Genomic DNA, 24,736 nt, shown 5'->3' with positions numbered 1-24,736 from the left:
GCTCCTTCAGCCAGTGCCAGAGTTCTCAACTGACGCTAACTCTGGGCAATGCAGAAAGGGTAATGCAAAGTGGGATGTAATGATGAAGTCAGCTCCAGTCTGCCAATTAATACAAATAAAACGTAACTCTCTAGCTAGTGGCCAGCTGTACCCTCAGTAAGCAGTGCTCGCATGGAGCAGACCCCTGCAGCACCTAGGAGAACCACACAAGGCTTGTCCTTGTGCTAGCAGCAGTGATGGCCCCGAGGAGCAGGCTGTCTTACCCATCCAGTTCCGCCGTCTCGATGTACACCAGGCTGTGTGGTTCACTGCTCGACAGCAACAGCAGATCAGCCTGGACACAAACAGACACGCTGGGCATGAGCTATGCAGATGGAGGGCAGCGCACTGCTACGCTGCTCGTGCTTTCTGAACACTGCAATTCTCATCCCTGCTGATTTGTCTGCTAGTGAGTGGTAAGGCAGTCAGAGTAATTATGGAGACTGAGTGTGAGCAGGATGGAGATAAACTGTACTCACCGTCACAAAGTTGTTGTTTTCTAGTTTTATTATATCCCCCACTTGGATATTCATCCATTTTTCATCCTTCAACCTGTAAGAGAACTCCTAGTAAGTAGAAACGTAAAGCAAACACTGCTCAGGAACATAGGGTGCCCTGCTCTGCTTCAGGATGTACGTGCCATCAGAGTCTGGGCTGCTGGTAAAAAGGAGCAGGTCTGCCACTATGTGGTCTGGTACATGGTGGGCTATAGGATGGCATAAAAAGCAGTATCTGTGGCTGGGGTGACACATGAAAGGCTGAGACCGTGTGCACTCTCTGGTTGCTCCTTTCCTCTGATGTGTGAGGGAAAAACTCCCTCCTTTGCTGCAGCAGATGGCAAAAACACCTGGGAAAATCACCGGATGGGTTGGCTTTTCTAAGCAGCACTAAGGGCTGGAGCCTCAATTCTAGCTCCTCCAGGAAGGGCAGCAATGCAGGTGCTAAGGATGCACCAAGATGCACGCAGCTAGCCCCTGTCTATAATGGCCTTTGCAGCACAAAGCTGTGCAGGCACTCAGCTGGACTAAAAGCACCAGTGTAACCAAATCCAGTTTTTTGTTTGTTTTCTAATGCAAGAGCACATTCCTCCTTCTTCATTTTCAAGACTCAGTAACTAACAGAGAGTAAACTAAGAAACTGGCATACTTAGCAAAAGGCACAAAAAGTACATTCCTATTCTTTAGTTTCCAGTTGTATTTTTAACTGTTTGATCATCCAGTGGAGTTTACACAATATACTGCTATTTACAGCACAGGAAAAAAATCACAGAGACTTCACAGCTGTATACAGCTGTGTCCTACAGGCGGGTGGACTCCATGGAGCCACAAGCAAACAGTGTGTCTGTCAGCCACAACAGCCACAGCCTCCACTGATTTTTTCTGAAGGAAAAGAACAGTGCTGGCAGCACCATGTCTAAGGCAAAATTGAAATGTTTTGAGTACATTTAAAGTCTGAGGCATTAGGCACAGAAGTAAACACACTCAAAGTATTGCAGCATGAAAGAGGAAGCTGTCTGCACTTATTTATTTAAAATCAGTCGTTGCTAAAGCCTAGTTTTGCTTAATGCAGAAGTAAATGCTATCAGTATGGACACAGAGATAGCCTTGCGTGTCACTTCAGTGGTAAAGAGTAAAATAGCATAATACTCTCAAAGCATCAGTTAGATATTTCCATTAGATAGATATTTCCATCCAGGAACAGAAATAGTTTACTTTCAGCCTGTGCAGGCACAGCCATAATGTCTGCACTGATTGTGTAACCATGTCATGGGTTCACCAACAAGCCACATCATTCAGAACCGCACTGTGACTTAACACGGTGCAAGACAATTCCATCTGAAATAGTTTGGTGATTTTTGGAAGCCCAAAGAGAGAAAAAATAAGTGCTCTTCCCATTGGTGCATGTTCAGTCAGAATTACAGCAGAATAAACAGGACTTACGTGCCATTGATCAGGACCTGGACTGGACGGTTGTTGACATGATTGTCACTTTTGTGTCGATTCTGAAAACGTGATCAGTGTGTTAAAAAGCATCTCCAGAAAACCAAGCACACAATAGCTGTGGGCAGTTCATTAACATTTTAGGTTTTCTCCCAGCTGGCTGAATGGGTAAGGCAGATTAGAGTCATAAGTGAGTCATAGCTGAGCTCACATTTAGCTGGTAAGATAAGGCATAGCTGGACTGCAAAGAGCAGCAGGCAACATAGGGTGTGCTCTCTGGAGAGAAGGAGGAGGGTAGAGCCTTATTTAGCACAGTCCTGATTCAATTGCCATGAGACCTGCCCATCACAGCTTCATAAGCTAAGCATCCAAAGGCACCCACTCCTCTGCTCTGCTATGGCTTGTGGCCACAAGTTCTGGTATGTCTCCTGGTACAGCCCCCCACCACCACTGGATCACCTACATCCAAACTATCATTGAGACTCCACAGAGCATATTTTAATAACGACAGAAGACTGGATGTTAAAGTCAGCTCTGTTTTATCATCGCTCCAAGAAGTCAATAGAACTTAGACCATTATAGAAGCAGATTTCAGTCAAAGCGGGGCATGTGTGGAAATGTACACACAGCTTGTATGCCTACTTGGTTAGAAGACTTTTCTAAACTTTTACTTTAGTGATTGTGCTGAAGAATGAAGTGCAAAATCCAAAGTACAGGACAGTAATGCAAATCTTACAAAATCATCGATGGCATCCTTGACTCCTGATACAGCCAGCACCAGCACCAGGGGCACCACTGTTGTGAACCATGGCAGTGAGGAAATCTGAGGAATCAACTGCAGGAAGAAGGGATCTAGGTTGAGAAACTTTTTGACTTTTCAGCAGACAGAAACAAAACACAGTTTTCTGCATAAGCTGCAGATAATTTGTTCTACGACATCTGGATACAGAATAAAGACAGCAATACATCTCTGTCACTCAAAAATATGAGAGAGCCAGGGAATCTATGCTTAGCTTATAGTTGTAATTTAATATGTGAGCATGGTGTTGTCAGGAAATGCAGTAGGCCGCTCTTTCTCGTTGCTGGTAAAATTAGGACTGTGAAATCCCTGTTGGATTTTTCTGGAGTGGCAAGAGCAAGTCTGGTTGAAGGACCCAGAGCTATCTGAGCAAAGGCTGCTGTGTGGAGCCTTCAGATGCTTCTGTTTTGTTTCAGTAACTCTTCACGTTTTGCTGAAGTAAACTTCATGTCATTGAACAGCACACAGCTGTTCCCAAGGCTCTTCCAAGATTAACGGAGACATTTTTGTTTCTGACATCTTCCCTACAGAGAGCAGCCAAGAGTTGAAAGTGACTGTGCCATGCCTTCACCATCTTACTCCAACAGAGTTCTCCCCTTCCTCTAGAAGAACCGAGGGACATGTTTTGGTGGCATGGTGGTGTTGGGTCAATGGTTGGACTACATGATAAAGCAGGTCTTTTCCAACCTTAATGATTATATGATTCCATAATGATGGAAGGAACGTGATGTGAGCATCACCCCATCCATCAGAATGCATCTGGGCAGTACTAACTCCATGAACAAGGTTAAATTGACATTTATGCCACCAAACAAACTTCTCTTCGTGTTTGGTTCTTCCACTGCACAACGCAGATCCCACAGGTACCACCAAATCCAGACAGAAGGAATGTTGTTCACAGGCAAACAGAGCCCTGTGCAGAGCCATGGGACTGCTGTCTTCTCACACAGCTGGGAAGATGCATGTCCTCATGGGCTGTGCCCACAGCGTGGGGCTGCAAGCACCCACAGCCACCCATCATATCCACTCCTTCCAATGCTACAGGAAAGCGATTAGGAGGTAGAAGAGGTAAAAAAATTAAACGGAGAAAAATTAAATGGAGAAAAAGAATGTAAAAGACTCAAAGTCTTGCCTTTCTTAGCCTAATTTGACAAAGGTAGCAGAAAAAGCTCTATGCTTTTATATACACAACACTCCAGATCAGTTAGTTCGGCAAAAGACACAGCTGAATAACTTGGGGGTAAATAGCTTGAAGTATCATGAATTTGATAGGCAAACAGCTAGAGTGCAGTACAACAACACAGGAACAGTGCTGTCAGATTAGCTGAAAAAGCACTTCTTTCACTGCAAGCTAGTTTCTTGGAAAATATGTATGGGCTGAAATAATTCATTCCCTGTAAATAAGCAAAGATTACATACAATTTGCTATAGATTGAACTAAATTATGCCTATGCATTCTTGAGCTGAGACTGAAAAATATGATTTGAAAAAAGAAGTAATTTTTTTAACTCGTGGGCACTGAAGTGAACAAATTTAAAATATCACCCCTGAGATAACCAAAATTGTACCAGTTTTTGTGGTGGCTTTTTTTTTCATGTGTATTCTAATATGACTCAGCAATGAGCTGATTATGCAGCTTTTATCCATGCTTTCTCAAAGTGCCAACGGGCAGCAGGTCCTGATACCAACTTCTCTGGTGTGTTCAGCTTTCAGATGCAATAGCATTCTCATTGTCTATGGGCAAAGTGCAGCTTGATGCCATTATGAGCTACTGGGTTCAGTGGTGTTGCCACTTCCTGCTCCACATCAGGCTTTGTCCTTTCCTTGCTGAGCAATATTCAGCTTTATGCAAATGAGCTGCAACTGTCAGCTTTCCCGATGTTAACTTTCCTTCCATCCTCCCCAAGGAAACTCGATCACTTAATAATTTGTTCTTCGTGCTGCTTTAAGGCGGTCGAAGGAGTACAAGGAATTTGCCTTTAAACCTTTTGTACTACAGAATGAGTAAGTAATGCAAATCCAAGGAGAAGCAGGAGCACTCAGATGTAGACAAAAAGGGGCGTGAGAAAGTGTACACAACTTACTGAAAGCTGCAATTAATTTTTTTGTTCATTCAATTCAAACACTCATGTCCAAAGCTAGGAGAGCAGCTGGCTCCTTCTGCCCTACTTTTTACCTACTTTAAGGCTCTACTAAGATGACAGCTCACAACAGGGAAATAGCTTACAACTATCAATGTGCAACCAGGTTTTGGTAACTGACACAGCAATCTGTTGGAAACAGCACAGTGAGTTCATACCTGCAAAATCAGCAAGAAAAGAAAGTAGGCATTGGCTATTCGCTGAAACTGTTCAAACAGGTTGAGAGGCAGGAAAGTGAAGAAGTTGTATTTCGATGTTTTAATTGAATTATTCTGTAGGAAAAAAAAAAAGGCAAATAAATAGGATTGGTAAAACAGGAAACAAAATTACAGCACAACCCATTTCAACTGTGTTTTTGCTTGCTTATATTTAGCAATAGCATTGTTTCCAACAGCAGCTCAAAAAACATTTCCTTTTCCCCACACAGCCGTGCTGAGTCTGGATAAACAGAGAATTCCTCATGGAATTGGTGAAAACACGATGCTCAGTTTATGGTAGTGCGACTGCAGGTGGATGCAGGTACCTGCATACGCCCCACGAGACACGCTGTCCTTGTGTTATTCTTTCCACTTATGAGACATGCAAACTGAATTAATACGTACATACATATATATGGAACACAAGCCTGACATTTTGTTGGTTGTCTTCAGAACAGAGTTAGAAAGCGCACACCTGTAACCAGCCTACCAGCTTCAGGAGCTGGTCTTCCTTTCCAGAAGAGCCCAATATTACCATTTCTAGCTAATTCAGCAACCTCTCAGCAACTTGGAGCAGTGGCTTGTTTCTATTCCATAGAGACCACTTGAACGAAGTGTTGTGCAAACAGCCACTAATGAAGATGTCACCATTCCACTCAACCATCTGCTGCTTTGTTCCCTATTTCCAGTTTCCTCTTCTAATTGCACACAGCTCCTCCAGCCAGAAACAATGGCTGGTCTCCTATCTGCCTCCTTCACCCCAGAGAAAGACCCATGCTTGGTATTACAGAAGTGGGTACCTTCTTCCCTGCAGATCAGAGCACTCCAATTTAATTGCTCCCACCATGGCTCAACCCACTGTACTGAGCCCACCACCTAGGGCTGTCCCAAATCTACAGAGTTTTTTAGCTCTGCCCATGCTTCGTAGCACTATTTGGAGATACTCAGCACCCCCGAGCCAGAGCAGCATCTCATAATGCCTCTCAGCAGCAAGGTAGCAGCAGCTCCTATGCTATTTTCCTGCCAGATTGGATAGTACTGAAGATCTCACCACATGCAGGGCTGTGGCAGCAAAGTGAGAGCCCAGTTACATGTATGGTAACCATGAGCAACATGGGTTGAGTTTCCAGCATCAACCCAGAGGTTTGCTGTTTTCAAACCTAACACTGTTGGAGTATCCACTGCCCAAGGTACGGATGGTTGTTCAAAACACAAGGTCCCAAGGACACAGCAAAGTGTGAAGGGACACACTGTGCACAGCCAAGGGTCTGGACACCAAGGACAAAAAGAGCTATGCACAGCTAAGCAGACAAGAATGACACATTAGGTTCTTCCCCAGCTCAAAAAGAATCTTGATGTGTATTTTTCCTAGCACTTTGGGGAAATGGCAGTCACTTTACTCCCTTTGGTACTGAGCTGTACTGGATTTCACTTTTACATGAGGTTTATTAAGCATTCATGCAGGGTTAGCACTGTACGCATGTATGCCATCTGTTGCCAGCACGTCTAAAGTTTCTCTCAGAGAAACTCCCCACACACAAAAAAAGCCTATTAACTCCCTACAAGGAAACCTAAAGTGCACAGGAAAACAGATACTGCAAGGTGCACCTTCATCCAGTGGTAGGTTTGCTGATTCAGTAGAATCATAGAAGAGCTCAAGAGATGGGCTCAAGAGATGAGAACCAGCCACCCTCATATGAAATAATATTGCCTGTCTCTTGGCATCAAGTTGTCATCTACAGGTGTGGTTAATTCTGCCTGCCACCTAAATATCTTGACACTTCCTTAAATTGGGATCATATCAGAATTCCTCTGCAGAGGAGATGTGCTGCAAACAGGCTCCATGGAATGGGCACTGCTGAAACAAGACGAAATGAAACAGCAGCATCCTATGCATACAACAGATTCAGAGAATTAAATGACTTGCTAGACAAGTTTGTGTCCACCGGAAAGTGTCTGGCATATTTCTAAACAAAATCTGGATCTAAAGACATCCAAGAAACTAAAGAAAAATATCACTGACACTTAAAAAAGAGAAGGCAGCATCTACGGGAAGAAGTCTGTACAGGGGACTTGACCCTCATGCGTCACCAGATCTCACAGGGTCACATACAACATGGGAAAAACTGCTCTGTAAACACTCACACAAAGTTTAAAGGACTTTGCCTGCAAAAATCTCAGAGGTGAATAGGAAAAGAATGGGAGCGGTTTATTTCAATTCCTGCCTTCTATTTCTGTCCATTAGTTACGTCAGGAAAACCACTGAATGAACCAGACATTCACTGTGTTTCCTATTGCCATTAGGCATATTAAAATGCCCAGAACTAACAATTTCCACGTGAGCAACCGCTGGGATCTGAGCATCTCCAGTAGCTGAAGACAGCAGTATTGTTTGTTATGTGCTGGTATGGGAACACTGGCGCACTATATGGCTCAGAAGGAAGACAGGCAGTGTCAGAGTGGAGCTTCTCATGGTTCTGAAATCTAGAATTAAACTCAAGAGTGGGCACTGCTCTAGACCTTGTTCTAGTCCATGATGCCTGATACCATGCAACCAGAGCTGTTTCACACCCTGACTCTGGGATGGGCGCTACAGACTCACACAGTGTGTTAAGCAGTCCATGCACAGTCAGCATTTTATCAGCAATGCCTCAAGAGCATTATCCTCACCTGACCCATGCCCTACTACCTTGTGTGGGACAAGTGATGGAGGGGAAAAGCTTCTGAGCAGTAACTACGAAGAGATCTTTCAGGAGCTCCTCCTTCTACAGAATTACAAAGATCAAATATTGACAAAAAGCCATTCTGTGGGCCAAGAACCAAATCCTTGGTTCTGCCCCTCCATGTGCCTACATCCGGGAGGACTCAGCACAGTTAGCCAGCCCCAGGCTCTCCAGATACAAAGCTTGACACGAGAGCCTGTGGGAGAGAGATGAGTCTCATCTGCTCTTTTTCAGGGGCTTGATCACACCTCCTGAAGGTGTGACTCCACCGAAATGCTGTCCCTAAGAATAGTGCTCATAGCACCGTGGTTACACACGTCCAGATCTGGCAGATGAGCTGTTGCTTCGGGGGTGTTTTCAGAAGCCTGCCTCTGACGTCAGGCCATGGGCAGACGCTCAGCAGATGGCTCCTGCCTTTGTTCGCAGAACAAACATTTTACCTCCACACCATGAAAGCCAGTGGAAATAGGAGATGCTGCTGCTTTTGTGGTCGTATTAGAGGGGCTAAAGACGGACTGCCAGCAAAGGCAGGCTATGGTACTGTCCACCTGAATTTATACCCCTAGCTCAGTCATAGATTATTTTCTAGCAACTGTATAAACTTGCCCAAAACAAATCTTGCAGAAAACTTGGCTGTCTTACAGTGAGGTGTAGCACAGGGTACAGTGCAGGGAAGCAGCTGAGAAGCAGGAGCGGCCTTCCCACATGATCTGATAAAGCCTTGTGAGGAGACGGCAGTGGTGACATTCACTGGCATTCTGTTCACCTGCAGGAGTGCATTTTGGAAGCATACGCATACCATATGCAAAAAAGTGACCCTTGCACTGTTAACGTGCTCAAGGACATATTTGATAAACTTGTGAAACAGGGCATGTGGTGCCACTGAGGCTCTGCTTTCATAGAGAAGCCACATGAGCTCTGTTTTAGCCTACCAAGTTCACTGCCTCTTTCCCAGTGGGCAGCAGCCCCAGCTCAACAGGAGACTGAGAAAGGGCTTTAGTAAGACAATGGGCATCACCAGGTGCTCGTAAGGACCTCAGAGAAGTAAAAGGACTACCCACAGAAATGAAAGGCTGGCCAAAATACCAGAAACAGAAAGACTTATATTCAACCCACATTCTATTTTTGTTTCTTTTCTTTGTAACAACTTCAAGAATTTATTACCTATACAGCTCCTTGCCCCCCTCTGCCTCATGCAACTAATAATAAACTGACTTCCAGGATCGAGTCACACATTCAGTATTCCAGGAAAATCTCTAGGAACATACACTCAAGCGAGCTCTGTTTCCTTTCCTTCTGCCTGCAGACATCCCATGCATGACAGAGCTGTTGCTCAGAGTACCATCGCTGTGGTGACCACCCTTAGCACAGCAGTGCAGAGGTGTGCAGAGGTGACACAGCTTGTCAATGAGCCTCAGATCCATGGTATGGTCTTGCTATCCCTCTCCAGTTCATCTGCTGCTTCTGGCTGCATTCTCTGAATGGATCTTGGACCTGGATCTTCACCTCACCTTGACTGAGACTGTCTCCATGCAGCAGGATTGCACTTTTGTCAATGAAAACACATTAAACTGCATCTGAGGACCTCCAGTTCCCAGCTGGTCCCTTCCCATGGGGCTGCACCCTGGCTGGAGCTGCTCCCTGGCAGTGCAGATCAGTGGATTTGTAGATGGATCGAGCTTGCACCTTATTAATGGCAAAAAGAGCAGTGCAGGATGCTGCTGTTGTTCCTCCTTCAGGAACTGCTCAGACCACTTTGCACACCACCAGAGTGCACTCCCTTCAGCCTCAGGCGTGACAAACAGGGGCAAACATTGGCAGGTTTGGGATGTGATCAAAGGGTAGCATACCAGGTCACACAGTGACAACATCCCTGAGGATAACTCTCTGGGCATCCTCAGGAGATGGATCAGAATCTGATCCTAATGCCCCAGTTCCTTGTTCTCCCAAATTCCAAAGGGATAAGAACCTGGCTGCTCCTCCAGCCCTGGGCAATGTGTACTGGCCATAGGAGGTTATATTTCTCCTCCTTGTTTCACTGGAGAATTCATTAGGCGACCAGGGAAAACAAAAAGAGCCCAAGCAGCCGTTCGCTGCTGGCCCTGCGGAAAGGATGCTGGTTTGACCCTAGATCCCGATCCAAGATGAAATCTGTCATTGACTCATGGGTCCTGCATTTCCTCTCCTATTGTCTGAAAGCCAATTTCAAAGTTGTTTTCACAGCCCTTCATGACGTCCTAGTGCAGCTGTGCTGAATTCCAACGTGAAAGCGAAGAAATAAAAGGGAATGGGAATCTAAGCAAACATTGAATACCCACAGAAGAGATTTTCCTCTCCACAGTGTCCATGGACAGAAAGGTTCAGGGATGTCCCACAGTGGTAGGTCCCCATCGCAGCGGTGCTGGGGATACGGCAGCCCGATTGCATCACAGAATCACAACAATACCCCTTAAACCTTGATGGAACACTTCTGGCATCTTGCTTTTCACTTCATTTCAGCCTTCAACACAGACAAACCTCTTGCAGAAGTCAGGAAGGATCTGCCTGTAAGAGGTGTGAATAAATACAGGACTAGGAGTTGACTTTTTGTATTTAAAGACCTATATTGGATCAGTTTCTGTGCTGCAATAAATGTCTTTGCATGTCACCCCTTCCTGCTTTGTTTCTGACTCATTCCTAACTAATTTTGTGAGCTGGTGGGTAGTATGTACCTTCACACTCAGCCCTTCCAGTTAACTGCACAACACTTTGTACTGAAGGTTGGTTTATTTTCCTAAGCTACCGTGTTCCTGCTGTGCAGCGTAAAGCCAAGGGTGTCTGGGGCTGCACCACTCTGAGAGCACTAGTTTCAGCTTCACACTGACCCAAATAAACCCTGACCTACCCAGAGCTATCACTAGAAGATGTTGTCCTTAATCACAGCAAATCAGGTTGGACACTGGGAGAAACTTCTCCAAAAGAGCAATGATGCATTGGTACAGGCTGCCCAGGGAGGTGGTGGTGTCACTGCACCTGGAGGTGTCCAAGAACATGGAGGTATGGAACCATGGAGGAGGGACATGGTGGGGATGGGTTGGCAGTTGGACTGGCTGATCTTAGAGGACTTTTCCAACCTTAATGTTTCTGTGATACTATGAATAATCATCAGCAGACACCTAGGAAGCACCATCAGATCAGAGATATTTCCCTTGCCCATCTCAGCCAAGACTCCACTCAGATGGATCAGTGAGACCACCCCCATTTCCAGCTGACTATAGGACACATTTCACAGCCCTTGGCCTGTGGGGACAGACCTTCAGCTCCTCCTCTGAAATTATCCCTCTGCCTCCATGGTAAGGTGATTTCTACCAGTGCAATGCTTATCCCCTTCTCTACCCCTTCAGTTCAGCTTCCTGCCCATCCCCTGTGCCTTGTTGGTGCTCAGGTAAGGGGCTCCGCAGATGGAGTGATGTCTCTGAGACACGCTGCTTTTTGTCTCTGAGAAAGTTTTCTGCTGAGCCCCAGAAGAAAATCTGTCCTCTGGATTCTCCTGCAGATCGAAGTGTGATGGATCTGGACGTGCCCTTGCACGAATTGGCAAGCATCATTTTCTGTGGTGAAGCATTGTATCCTGCAAAGCTGGTTTGAGAGTTTTCAAGAATTGCTTCATATTCATCAATTGCCAGAGCTGATGTCACCCTCCACACACACAAAGGATTTTTCAGGTTTTTTTTTCCCTCCCCGTTTCTTCCTTCACAGATATCCTGTAGACTTTGTACCGCAAAGGGAAGATAACTACAAATGGCTCAGGGCCAGAACACTCACCCGACTCTGCATGCCCACTTCCCTGTTCTCACCATCAGCTCTGTCCCTTTCATCCATGCCTACACAAAAGAACTCTCTTTTTAGTGAAAGGCTGAAACCTGCACACCAGCTGTGACACACAGCCTGGCTGCAGTAATAAAGCAAAACACTATGCCTCTGTTTGCATTTCCCTTTCTTCTCACTGGCCTTTCTCAGCAGCTGCCTCACCCTGGAGAAACATTTACTGCCTCACCTAGCTTTCTTATAGGAACCTGTTCTATAGGTTTTACGGATAACATGGCTTTAAGTTACCAAGAAAATAAACTTTATCCCTGTGGCTTTCATTGTACAGAATGCTTTCTAGGTCTCATTACATTGCTGCGTTTCCTTCTTGTTTCTGCCCAGGGTCTCCATTCATAGAATGTAGTTTCATATGCACTGAGGTCCAGAGTCTGGACCGTCTTGGTTCTGCTGGACCACATCCCAGTGCATCCCCACAGCACTCACAGAAATACAAATATGAGGAAAGGACCCAGACTTAACCTTTCAAATGGAGCGAAACACTGGTAAAGTATCATGCATATGCCAGTGCATTGGGAGACTTCTCCCCTTTTTAGCATTTCCAGAAGTACCCAGCAATTTACAGGATGGGACCAACTTACGAGCAAGATTAGTGATTTTCATAAAACATGGAAATGTAGCTTTATAAATGGACGTTTCATCAGGATTTGCTGGAAATAAGCAGCCAAGGACATGGTGTTCAGCCCTATACAGCAATGAGTGCTTGCATTGCTGCTTGAAGTATTTTAGTACCTCACTACCCACTCACCTACTCAAGATTTGTCTTTTTCTGGACAGTTTTCTAGAATGCTAAGTCTCAGTCTACACTGGGCTCTAGAAATCATTAGCCATAGGTGACTAAATTGAGGGGTACCATTACTGAAACTCATCACCAAGATTGAACAGCTGGCCCTCTGGTCGCCTGCACTTTCACACCCAATCAATAGACTTTTATGGAAACCCTCCAGAGCTCTCACAGCCCTCTCCTTGATTTTGGTTATTTGCAGATCCTTGGCTACATAAGAAATAAGCTGGGAGGCAGTGACATGTAGTTATCTTTGTGAGCGGCTTTTCAAAAAATAGACTCAGTGCCAGGAGAGTTGTTTGTTCTCTCTGTTCTGACATCATTGTACACCTCCCTCCTACCTCCCTGTCCCACTGCTGCTCATAGTCCACGTTGCAATCAACCAGTGAAAGCTCTTAAACACACTCACAGCAGCAATGCTCACCACAGAACTCAAATTGTAGGCTCTATGCATCTCAAACCACCAGGCTCAATATAGCATTTGTGCTGCAAAGTCTTTTATATATATTATCTACACACTATTTCACGTTCAGTACTCATGCAGCAGAGCTGTACTTAGCAAGGCTCTAACCTGTGTAGCTCATGGATGAAAGATGACTGCTGATTACCAGTTCATCTTGCCAACAGATCAGCTACATTAAGATCTTTAGTCAAAGCTAATGGCAAGTCTAAGTTTCTATCTTATAACAAATCACAATATATTGAAATGTTGAGGTTTTCCAGTTATGAAAGGACCAAGAAAACACTGACAACATGCCTAAACAAAGCATGATTCAGATGAGCTCCTCAGTAAAATGAAGGATGAATTTCATTGCTGCAATTCAGATATGCAAAAGACAGAAATTCACAAAAATCACTGCAATATCAGTTGGCAGCTCTACATAACTTTGAATAAATACATCTTTAGGATTGCCCAGCCAGGAGATGACCCTGCAGCCAAGCAATGTGGCTCCACAAGCTGATCTAGTCCTTCTCTGCACACAGGGAATACAAACAGTCCCCGTCTTTGGGAATGGAGCGGCGCAGGGGCTCCCTGGCAGAGCTGAGTGATGGGCAGCATGTCTCACAGTGCTTCTCGGAGTCACAGACTTCATGGCACAATGCGAGGCCAGCAAGGCTGTGAAGAAGATGGAAATAAAAGCTGGCAGGAAGCCACGAAGGCCAGATTCAAAACCTTCCTGCCAGAGAGGATTTCACTGCCAGAGCTGAGGAACTGACACATTTCCTTTCATGTTTTACTTTAAATGGAGCCACGTTTCCAACAGAAATTTCCCCCAATGGTTCCCTTAGTGAAAGACCTTGGAGGGCTGATCCTACAGACATGTGGCTCTCAAAAAAATTTCTGGAAATATATAAGGTCACTTATGTGCTTTTCTAGCATTAGGTCTCCTTTGACCACCATTTGCAGGACTGAGCTGCATGGGTGACTCAGTAGTGAACCATCTCTCTGACGTGTTCTCTGGCACATCTGTCCTCCTGTTTCACCACAGAATACAGAAACAAGCCTTGCCCAAGTCCTTCTGGAAAGCCCACTGAATTAATTCCCTAGATTTATTTTCTGCAGAGTTATAGATACAGCTCACCCATGCCGTGCCCTTGTAACGGTAAACTGAAGATGAGTCCTTGTGGTGTGTGGGCATAAAACACGTACAAATAGCATCTGTAGCTACAACTGCAACAAACAACATTCTCTGGGTACTTACAGCATATTCAAACTGTAGGTTAAAATTTCGGTTGTTTGCTTGAAGGTGTCTCTCTTCCTCTGCAAAGAAGAAGAATCACATCAGACGTGCTTGAAGGTAGGCAGAATCAATACAAGCATGAATGAAGCATCAGCAAGAGCAGGTAGAGCTGCTAGCATGTGATGTCACCTGGAATCTGTGCTGTGTTCTAAATGTCCCATGTTAAGGAATTGGAGAAACTTCCAGTATTGACAGAGCAATTTGTGTGCACAGGTTGCTCACCTTCTCCTGGCAGGAATCGACATTTAGCTGGTGGTGTTCACTACCCCTGTTCTGCTCCATCTCTTGCACTTGATATTTGTGAAGCTGTTTCTGTGGGCCTACTGTTAGTGCCATTCTTCTACTAAAATGTGTATCACCCCACAATTGGACATCACCACTGCACCTATCCTGAAATCAAAAACCACTGGAAGGGATTTCAAGAGGTCACCAAATCTACTCTTTATCTGAAGAGATGGTCGTGCCTGTCACTCTCAATAAAAGTTGTAGAAAACTTCAGGACAGCTGTTTTTCCAACTGCCTATTCCAGGACTACACTGTCCTTCGCACAGGGAAGGTTTTTCCCATTATCTAATGTAAGACTTATTATTTCAGTTAAAATAAATTGTATCTTCTCCTGGGATGATGAAAGGCGTCCTTCTGCTCCCCGTCATTTCCTTGTGCTACTGGCCAAGGACACAGAGCCCGGATGAGTTCATGATGCATTGAAGGCTGCTCAGCCTTACTGCAGTTTATCCTCGGAAAGAAAACACAATTCTTATCTTTATTCAGTTCTTACAGTTTGATCTGCCCAGAGTGGCACCATTCTTGCTGCTTTCCACCTAGTTAACCTCATTCTGGAACCACAGAACCCAAAATGAGCCTTAGTTTGCAGCCACAGCCTTACCACAGCAGAGCAGATCAGAAGGGAACCCTACCTGCCTTTCTAACAATTAGTATTTTAAATTGAAAACCACCTTGAAGCTATTCAAAATATCCTTTTGCACCACCAGCACTTGGTAGACAGTGTGGCAGAATATGACCCATTGGGGCTGATCCCTTCTGGCACAGCTGATGCCTCATCCGGCAACACAGACCCTTGATTTACCCTTACTGAAATGCATCCAAACTTCCTCAGACTAGTCCTCCAGTTAGTCAGTTCTTCTCCTATCTTTCAGTGTGTTCTAACTCCTGCCAGGAGCAGATTTACTAACCGTGCTCTTCAGACTGCTAGGCAAGCAGGAAAATAAAATATGGAACACCAGATCCAGGATACATCCATGATGACTCTTCAGTTTGATTATAAGTCATTGATAACTATTCTTAGTGTATTATTTTCTCAAAAATGTTGGCAATTGGCCTACACTGATTTTATCTCAAGCCTGTATCTCCAGCTTACTTGTATAAATGCTACAGATGACAGCCAAGACACATTACAGCTATCTAAGGCTTCTTTGTTAGCCCTCTGGCTACCACTAACACAGAATTAATTTGTGCTGGATGTAGTATTTCTGGACTGCTGGCTGTTAATCATCTCTTCCACCACACACTTCCAGTCACTTTGAAGTGGTTTGTTTGACTGTTTCAACCTTCACCCAAGAAGTGAAGCAAACATATCTATAATTGCTCAGCTTTTCTTCTCCTGTTTCAAGGTAGGGCCTTTTTGCACAGTTCTGAACCATATCTGCCTGTGCTCCAGAGTGTGCCCAAGGCAGCATCCTTCAGGCTATCCTCTGTCTTACTAACCTGCCCCATTCCTTCCTTATCCCAGCCCCAAACATCTCCCCTTCTGCTCTGTTGGCAGCAACTAATGTGTGAGGTGCTTAACTAAGGAAAAAACATGTATCGGATTCCTTAGCATGATTTCCTCAACTTTTTCCACTAGGCAGCAGACATAAAATGTCTTTGATCTTCCTCCTACTAGTAGGGTTACCGAACCCCAGAGAGCCCAGCTTTTGCAGAACAACTTTTATTACTTTCTACATCCTCACTAGATCTTTTTCACTTTGAGCTTTGCACTGCAGTTTGTGCTGGATAAAACAACTCTCTGTACACCTTCTAGAAGCATCTTTCCTCCGTCTGAGATAAAGGGGACTCCACCACTCTCTTCATTCAGCCTTCTGAGCCTCTCTGAATCATCATAGCTTATACTCCTGACCTTAATATCAATTATTTAAGGAAATCACAGCTCTGCTTAATTCCCTTTCCAAATTTCCTTTCCCTGAGTTAATAATTCTTCATATTCACCAAGGTTTCATTCTTGAATTCCATTTAGAACACTTTGCTGTTGCAACTTTCTTTCCAAGCAACACGCTGCCATTTTGTCACCATTCCCATCTACACTACCTCCCTCTCTCAGCTACCCAGCCAGTTCCTCCCTGTTGAAGGCAACCACTTCTGGAACAGATTCCTCTCCATCTCCAAAAACCATCTATATCTGCACCAACAGATTGTGCCTGCTCAGCCCAAAAGCAGAAGAATACATTGTTCACCCTTCCGCTCCTTCCCAATTCTGCAGAACCTGGATTCCTTATTTAACACCATGCCCTGTCATTCAGAAAACTACATTAATTTCTACTGAAGTCTGTTCTTTCTGGTGCACTATGCCTGTGTTCTTTACCCCTGCATATCATTACTCAGAGATCTGCAATTTGTTTATCCTTCTCTTCTCCGCACTGGATCTCAGAGAACATGAACATACAAGGAAAACATCTCACCCCCTGCCACCTCTGTTATCCTTCCAGAATGAGCTTTATTCTTTTCTATTAATATTACAGCCTCATGAGTTCCAACACGTGTCTATTATACCTATTAATGATGTATTAAGACATCTAGCTCTTCCTGTTTATTCAGTCTTGCATTAGCAAGTGTCTAAGCTATTCAGGGCGCTGAACTGCTATCCTTCCTCCTTTCCCTCCAGAAACCCTATAAATAACACCGTTTCCCTAATTTTTTAAGCCCTTTTACAGATCACCAGTTTTCATCTCTGCATGTGGGCTGTTTTCATCAAGCCCTCTCATTACTAATTTAAGCCCTCTTTACTATGTTACAGGTAAATATATTTTTCCTTTTCCCTCAGGAAAGCTCCCACCTGCCCTGGCTGGGTGGTACAAACCAATACAGAGGCTTCATTCAAGACTCTGAAAGTGCTTAATCCCTCACTGCTTTCCTCAGACATGTATTTCTCTTCTTTCACAACAGGAAAAAAATGTGCAGAGAGACTGAAACTCGTCCAGTGCTCAAGAGGAAAAAAGAAGCAGAGCTCAGCAGGTCCACGCTGACACGGCTCTACCTATTGCGTTAGGTGCCCTTTCAGGAATTTTCTTGAGAGTTAACAGCTGTCACCAAATTAGATGACAGAGAAAGCATAATCCCGTGATGGACAGACGCACAAAGACATCTAGAGCTGCTAATCTGGGCTGGAGCCCCGCAGGTATTTATTCCTCTCCCAGGACACAAGCGATTGCACACAGCGTGCCGCAGCACATCCATCTCGATACCAGCACTCCTCACTTTCAGAAGATCCAAGCTCTTAGCAGGCATCAGCCCTCCAGAAGCAGTGTCCTTTAAGGCCAAAATACAAGGCTTTTTCTAATGGAAAGATTTTCGTTTTCCTTGCTGGATATCATCCAGTACTTTTGCTAAATCAAGAACAACCACAAATGGCAGAGGGTGCCTCATCCAACATCAGCGAGCCAAACTTTCCCTCCTCCAGTCGGTCCAAAGGAGGACCACCACTGATCACTGACCAGAGGCACGTGGCAGCACCGTCTCAGTGATTTTATTTTTGAGATTTTATATTTGAAAAAAAAAATTAATAATAATAATAATCAGAACCCACTGTATTAGACCAGACAACTCCTACTCATTTCTGTAACTGTTTGGGTAGAAATGAAGACTCTTGGATGACTGCCGTAAACAAAAAGTAGCGAAAGTCTACATTACCCCAGCCCTGCCTGAAACCACAGCTCAGACTATTCTGAATGCAGATCCAAGTACATATGTCTTATCGTGCACTGGTAATTATGGAAGCATTGAGGAAACAGGGAAGGGAAATCTGAAAAGCGATTGCATGACAAGTTTTTCAGCTCTTAAAACTTTTCTTTAATCTCTAAGCAACTTGTATTAAACTTTCTGCTTCTGCAAACTGCAGTTACAAATCACTGGAAAGAACAAGTGGGATCTGTGTTTCAAGTTATCATCTCACTGCCACTGAAAACTATTTTAAATTATTCATCAGTGGAAACTCGGCATACATAAATATGGCTTAGTGCCCAGGTCTTGGTCTCACCACTGAGACCAAGTCACTGGGAAAGTGGCTGTTTTCTCAGGCAGACAGATTTAGGAGCAAAACCAGAGAGTAACATCTGGATTTAATAACATGAAACCCATGCCAAAAATGAGCTATGAATGTAACTGGACAGCTTACCAGCCTTCTCATTTAGGGCTGTTGCATGGAAAAGTCCTGCAAAAGGTTAGATTTGAGGTCTAGTCAGAGAGCTTGGAAATTTGCTGCTGGTTTATGCTTAAGGAGCATGTGCCAAGAGCTTTAAACAGGCCTATGGAAAGGGATTGTAGAAGTTAGGTTGCGTGGATCCAAGGAGCGGGGGGAGGTGAAGATCTGCCTGGTTGTGCCAAGTCATACACAAACTAGGGCCTGACATCTCATGCTTGAAACAAACACTGCCCACTTAGGGGAGTGCCGGGGTAGCCAAGCCTGACAACAGAACTGAGACAAACTCTATAAAATAATAAAGCTCTGCTCCACCCTTTTAAGGAGTGACCTCAACAGCACAAACGTCACACTGGATGAGCTGCAAAAAGCGGCAGCTGGGAGCTGGGCTCATCTCCCCAGCTTCCCATGCAGAAGCGCTCTTAGCAAAGCCATTCACCTTACCAAGTTGTGAAAGCTGTAGCCTCATACACCTTGCTCCTCAGGGCACATATCTGATATTTCTGGGACAGTCCTTCAGGAGGCAGCCATTAGGCCTCACCCCAAGAGGCTGCAGGCAGTCTAAAAAGACCTCCACCAGTTGTAGCACACCGTTGTTCTCAAGACTTGCAATGGAGAATGATAAAATCACTGAGGCTATAAACAACCTCTAAGATCACCCCCATGATCCAGCCCCAACCCATTCCCACCATGCTCACTAACCATGGTTAACATAACCATAACCCTCAGCTCCACATCTCCATGGTTCCTGAAGACCTCCAGGGACAGTGACTCCACCACTTCCCTGGGCAGCCTGTGCCAATGTCTCACCACCTTTTCTGAGAAGACATTTTTCCTAAAATCCAAACTGAACCTCCCCAGTGCAACTTGAGGCTTCCTTCCATCATATCTTGTCTTCCTTAAGCTACTGTGGGCTTTACTTCTGGACTTTTGTGGTGTGATCCAGCTTTCAGTGTCACCTCACAGCCTGCACACAGAAGGTGGCCCATTTGTTCACAGAGAACCCCTGCCATTATTTCTGGTCTTTTCTGGACTGCTACTCTACATGCACAATTAAATGAAATCTGCCATAGTATGTCGATACCTGTGTGCCCCCACCACAACAAAGAAAATTAGTGTCTGCTGAGGGACAACGTCATGGGAGAGGGCACACCATTACATGGTGTATTAGGCAAATAAAATTGCTGTTCTAAGGGAGGTTACTAGGCAAGCTACTTGCCAAATTCTCCCTTCACTTTAAAGCAGTAATTACTCTTTTTTGAAAGAGAAGGGATGTACACAGCAAGATTCTTGAGTACCATTCCAGAGTACTTATAGCTGGGTTAAAAAGTACAGGCTTATTTTCTATAGCATACATCACAGGATTTTCAAACTACAGCATGGCAGTACCTTGCTGGGACCTGAGTGAGCTCTACACAAAACCAAAGTCAGAGTTCTTGACCCAACAAGCCCAGTATTTTAATACAAATCAGAGAGTAGATGGATGAAGGGAAGCAGTGCATGATGAGTCTGAGGCTTACACTCTACACCTACACCATCATACAGCTGGTCTGAGGTGCAGACAAAAGCTGAAACTTAAGGCAGTTAAGTTGCCCCAGGGCAGGTTCAGGTTCAGGATATTAGGTAAAACCTCTTCCCAGAAATAGTGGTCAGGCACTGGTACAGCCTGCCCAGGGAGCTGGTGGAGTTGCTGTTCTTGGAGGTGTTCAAGAATGGAATAGATCTGGCACTGAGTGACAGGGTTAGTGGGCATGGTGGAGCTGGGCTGGTGGTTGGACTAGATGATCTCTGAGGTCTTTTCCAGTGTTAATGAATCTAGTCTGAGTATCAACATAACACCATAAGGTTGCCAGCGCTGGCATGCCAACTCCATGCCACAAAACCAAAGAGCATCCTTAGCTTAAAAGGTGCTCTGTCATGGTGCAACCACGTGCATGAGCTGGAGGAGAGATAAGAGCCAGGAAGGACGGAAATGGGAGAGGTAAGGATTATAGCCCAGACCTGCCTGGGGCGGGCACAAGCCCAACTGCAAGGTAAACAAAGGTATTCTCACTACTGATTTGAAGGAAGGGCTCTCAAGGGCTGTGTTATAAAACTGCACGGTTTGAAAATGCAGATACCCCTTCCTCTGCAGAGCTTCTCTGACTGGATACTGGCAATCACACGCCTTTTCATCTCTGAAATGGATAGCTTGTACTGAGTGTGAAGAATTTAATTTAGAAAGCTAGAGGCAAGGCCATTCAGATACAACATCATAAACAGAATTAGCCTATTCCCTCTTGCCCTTTCCTCCATTATTAAAGGACTTCCCTATCATATCATTTTTTTCTCAGAATAATGAGAGTAGTCGTTCCTCCTGAGGAAATTAAATGCAAGAAATACACATTTGCATTAATGGATCGTGTTTCATGGACACAGTGGAGCACAGCAACTGGAATTTGCCAGCACAGGTGAAATATTTCATGTGTTTCTGCACAAGTTATTAAGGAAAGATGATTTTTTTTTTTTCTTAATTGGATCTTCACTAGCAGAAGACCCACTTAAGAGAGACCTCAATTTTCATATGGCAGATGCAAGGTCTGAAATTAAAAATTTCAAGGATGAACTGGAATTATTTTCGCCTGAAGTCCAGTAAATGTTTAACACAATGCTAAAGTTCAATACTGGGTCCTGCCCTTTTCTAGAAACAGCATTTGATATTATCACCATGAGGAAAGAAGAACAAGGAAGGGCTCCAAAAGGACTCCTTTGTTTGCCCACCATGTTTACACTTGTGTCAAACAGGACTTCTGGGAGAACACGGGCCTGGAAGAGGTGCTGGATAACCTTAAAAAAGAAAGCATTCCCTACGAGGTCTTTCTGGGAGGGGATGGAATGTGCCTCCCCTATTTCTTCCCCCAGCTCCTGCCTTACTGCCAGCTCTGATTCTTCCTTCTCTTCCTCCCTTCCTCCTCCTGCGATGTCTCACCCACCTGCCTTGGCTCTGGGCAAGGGCTGGGACTCCCCAGCTCTCAGAATGCAACAGATTATTTCTCAAGTAGCATTTGCATTTCTCATGTGTTGTCAGCCTGTTTCAAATTAAAAAATAACGATATTCAAATATTTCAGCAGCAAAAATTCTGTGTCATCTTCATTTTGGAAAAAAAAATTTTTGGAAATTCTATTTTATTTGGCTTAGATTTTCTCTGGTATCCTGTTTTGAGTAATACTTGTTCAAAATCATTTGGCCACTATCAGCACACCAAATAAAGCAGCTGAAGTAGATATTTCACTTCATTTTGAAAAACCAGTCTGACAGTGACTGGCTGGCACATATCAGATCCTTTACTAGAAAACATTATCTCAGACATGTACCACAGCTTGACACAATTGCACATGCTGTCAATAACAGCAATACACAGTGATAGGAAGTGACATAATATCATAAAAATAAATACAGATCTGAAACAAACTTTGAGAAACTTTTCAATTCACAGTTATTTTCCTAATGCTGAATTGTGTCCAAATAAGTGTATTTTTCACACTTGGTGTCTGTTGTGGCTTTTCCTGCTGGATATTAATGGGAGTCCCAAAGGTCAGCCAAGCTTTAGGCCCGTTGAGTGAGTCTTGGGCTGTACTCTTCCTCAGGAGCTGCTCGTCTCAGCTGAGCTCAGATCTCAGCTGATCTAAAACCATCTGCCCCTCAGCACCAAGAAGGAAAGCCCGGTGCAGCTCTCCAAAAGCCTTGTCTCAATTTAAGCCCTTCCTCTTCCTCTCACTGTGCCCCTAGGCTGGGCTGACGGACAGGAAGCCACAGCAATGATTGCATTTTGTCTTAAAATTCTTCAAAATGTGCAAACTGTGTACTCTTTGGTATGCACGTTGGGTTCAGGGTACTTGCAGACATGCGTTTTCCCTGTCCTCTATTTCTGTATGTTTAATACATGGCACCTGACCATCTCCATCCCCAAGGTACAAAGCACCAGTGCTGAGTTCTACTGCCATCGGAACAACTCAGCAAGCAGAGATTTTCCCCATTTCTCAGCCACTGCCAAGGCTTGATCCTTATTTCTTCACAGACATTCTGAACCACAAGTTTTCCCTCTACTCTTACCTTAGGAAATGCTCATTGCAAGTCAAGTCCCACTGAAAAAGACCTCACAGATACTGTTTCCACGAAAACACCACTGCTGCTTACCAAGAGATGAAGTCCACTTTGACTTGAAGAACCTCACTAATGTTGACATCTTAGGAATTGGTTTCCTCCAACAACTTTTTTGTGCCTGATATGACAGGGACTGCACAACCATCAACCCACACCTCTGGCCACTCTAAATCATCTATCTCAGTGCAATATCTCCACGGCTCTTGATCGAGGATGGTGACTCCACCAGCTGCTGGTGCCCTGGGTGGACAGAGGCTCACAGACCAGTCTGTGCTGCCTTCCAAAGCCAGGAATGAGGAAGGCCTGGGTCTGGCAGAGTGTCCCCTGGCATCCACCACCTCCTCCTGTGGGACTATGAGAGCAGCAAACCGCACAGCACAATGCTCCTCCGCACCTCCCCAGGAGATCTAGGTGGAAAGAACATCACCATCCAGACCTCCCCAAGCCATCACAGCCTGCTAACTTCGCAGCCTGTTCTGTTTCCAATCTCCTCCTGCTCATTGGCACACAGCACTTCCCCAGGGCAGTACGAAATGCAGGAAGAGCAAACAGACGGCGTCTTCCTCCACCTGCACTGCAGCTGTAAGCCATGCTCCCAGGCGCCACACGTGTGCTGGATTTACATTCCTTACCTAAAGGGCATTGCCAGACCTCACTCACCTTTCAGTTTCTTCTTTCCAAATTTTAATCCAAACAGAGACATCCCAAAACTTTATTTTAGTCCAACTCCATGGAATTTCTGTAAGACAAAAGAGAAGGTCATTCACAGCGGTTTTTCCCCCACAGTATGGCACAACTTGAGACACACACCTAATTCTGGCTCATTTTAAAAGGCAAAACCATCTCAGGTCTGTGGGCTGCACTTCTTGAGAGTGAACTACTTTATCTTGGGGATTCTGATCTCTTTAAAGGCCTAAAAAGTACATTCTTGCTACTTTGGTCCTATGTGAAAGGGAGAAGTCCCCTCCCAGGGCTTGTGCTTTAGGTGCAGAGAAACAGGGCATCAGAGCAAGATCAACCTCCCTGTAGAGCAGTCTATTGGTAATTAAACTTCTGGTGCTCTGTTCGCTGGGAGGACTTTAAAGGTCCTTTGGTGCTGGACACCAGCATGAGAAAAGCCAGCAGCGCCCAGCATGCCTGAGGAACAAGGATCTGCCACTGCTTAGCGGAACAGGAGAGCCAAGGTGAGACATCAGAGGGAATCGTCATTTATCTGGAACAAGTTTTTCTAGGAGGCAGAAACAAGTATTTGCACTGTGACAGTGATCATATTTCATGGAGGAAAAACAAAAGTTCCGGATAGAGAACACTAACAAAAGCAACCATGATAACTTGCAGACATACGTACTGTACCAACAGAGACAAAACATACTGAATTTAATTCTCTCATTTAAAATCCTATCCTCTCAGTGCCAGAGTAGGGCTGTCTAAGGAACAAGGTAGCAGATTACCTATGCTGGAAACAAACACTTGTGAAACACAGCCCGTACCACTGTCCCAGAGCACTGCTGATACCCCTGGGCTGTGCCTGGTGCAGACATAACCCTCACACCTTTTTTTTTAAATGGAGGTAAATCTTAAGGAAAACTCTGCAGTTATCGCATCTGGCTTTCTGTGTGGATGTTCTATTATATGCTTTCTGTGTGGATATATCCATCCAATGACTCTGTGGCTGAGACTTTGGGCATTGTGGCCAACTGGAAGATGCCCCTGCCCACAGAGGCTCTGTGCCTTCCTTCAGCAATAGTAACATGAGACAGCCAGTGGAGCTCAGATCCACATCTCATCAACAAATCTGAAAATTTTTCCAGCTCTGAGCATGGCTTTTGTTAATGACTGTGATTGTTAGATCACCAGTATCAGATATGACCTCAGTGTGGCAACAAGACAGCAACAATACGCTAACTTGGCAGGCACAGCATCTTTACTTC

General features: G+C 44.8%; 1 protein-coding gene across 4 annotated transcripts in view; it reads right to left on the bottom strand.

Moving 5' to 3' along the window:
* LOC125686883 (phospholipid-transporting ATPase FetA-like) overlaps positions 1-24,736 on the bottom strand; it is a 74,673-nt gene that overhangs the window by 35,278 nt on the left and 14,659 nt on the right. For all 4 annotated transcript variants that reach the window (XM_048931430.1, XM_048931432.1, XM_048931431.1 and 1 more), the window contains 7 exons: positions 23,466-23,544; positions 14,191-14,249; positions 5,078-5,191; positions 2,716-2,814; positions 1,980-2,041; positions 519-591; positions 264-334 (listed from right to left, as the gene is read on the bottom strand). In XM_048931430.1, coding sequence (XP_048787387.1) covers positions 264-334; positions 519-591; positions 1,980-2,041; positions 2,716-2,814; positions 5,078-5,191; positions 14,191-14,249; positions 23,466-23,508 — 521 coding nt within the window. In that variant the 5' untranslated portion in view covers positions 23,509-23,544. The remainder of the gene's footprint in view (positions 1-263; positions 335-518; positions 592-1,979; positions 2,042-2,715; positions 2,815-5,077; positions 5,192-14,190; positions 14,250-23,465; positions 23,545-24,736) is intronic.

The sequence above is a fragment of the Lagopus muta genome, chromosome Z (genome assembly GCF_023343835.1).
Source record: "Lagopus muta isolate bLagMut1 chromosome Z, bLagMut1 primary, whole genome shotgun sequence".
Lineage (NCBI taxonomy): Eukaryota > Metazoa > Chordata > Aves > Galliformes > Phasianidae > Lagopus > Lagopus muta.
The sequence above is the reverse complement of the archived record's forward strand: the minus strand, read 5'-3'. Positions and strand labels throughout refer to the sequence as shown.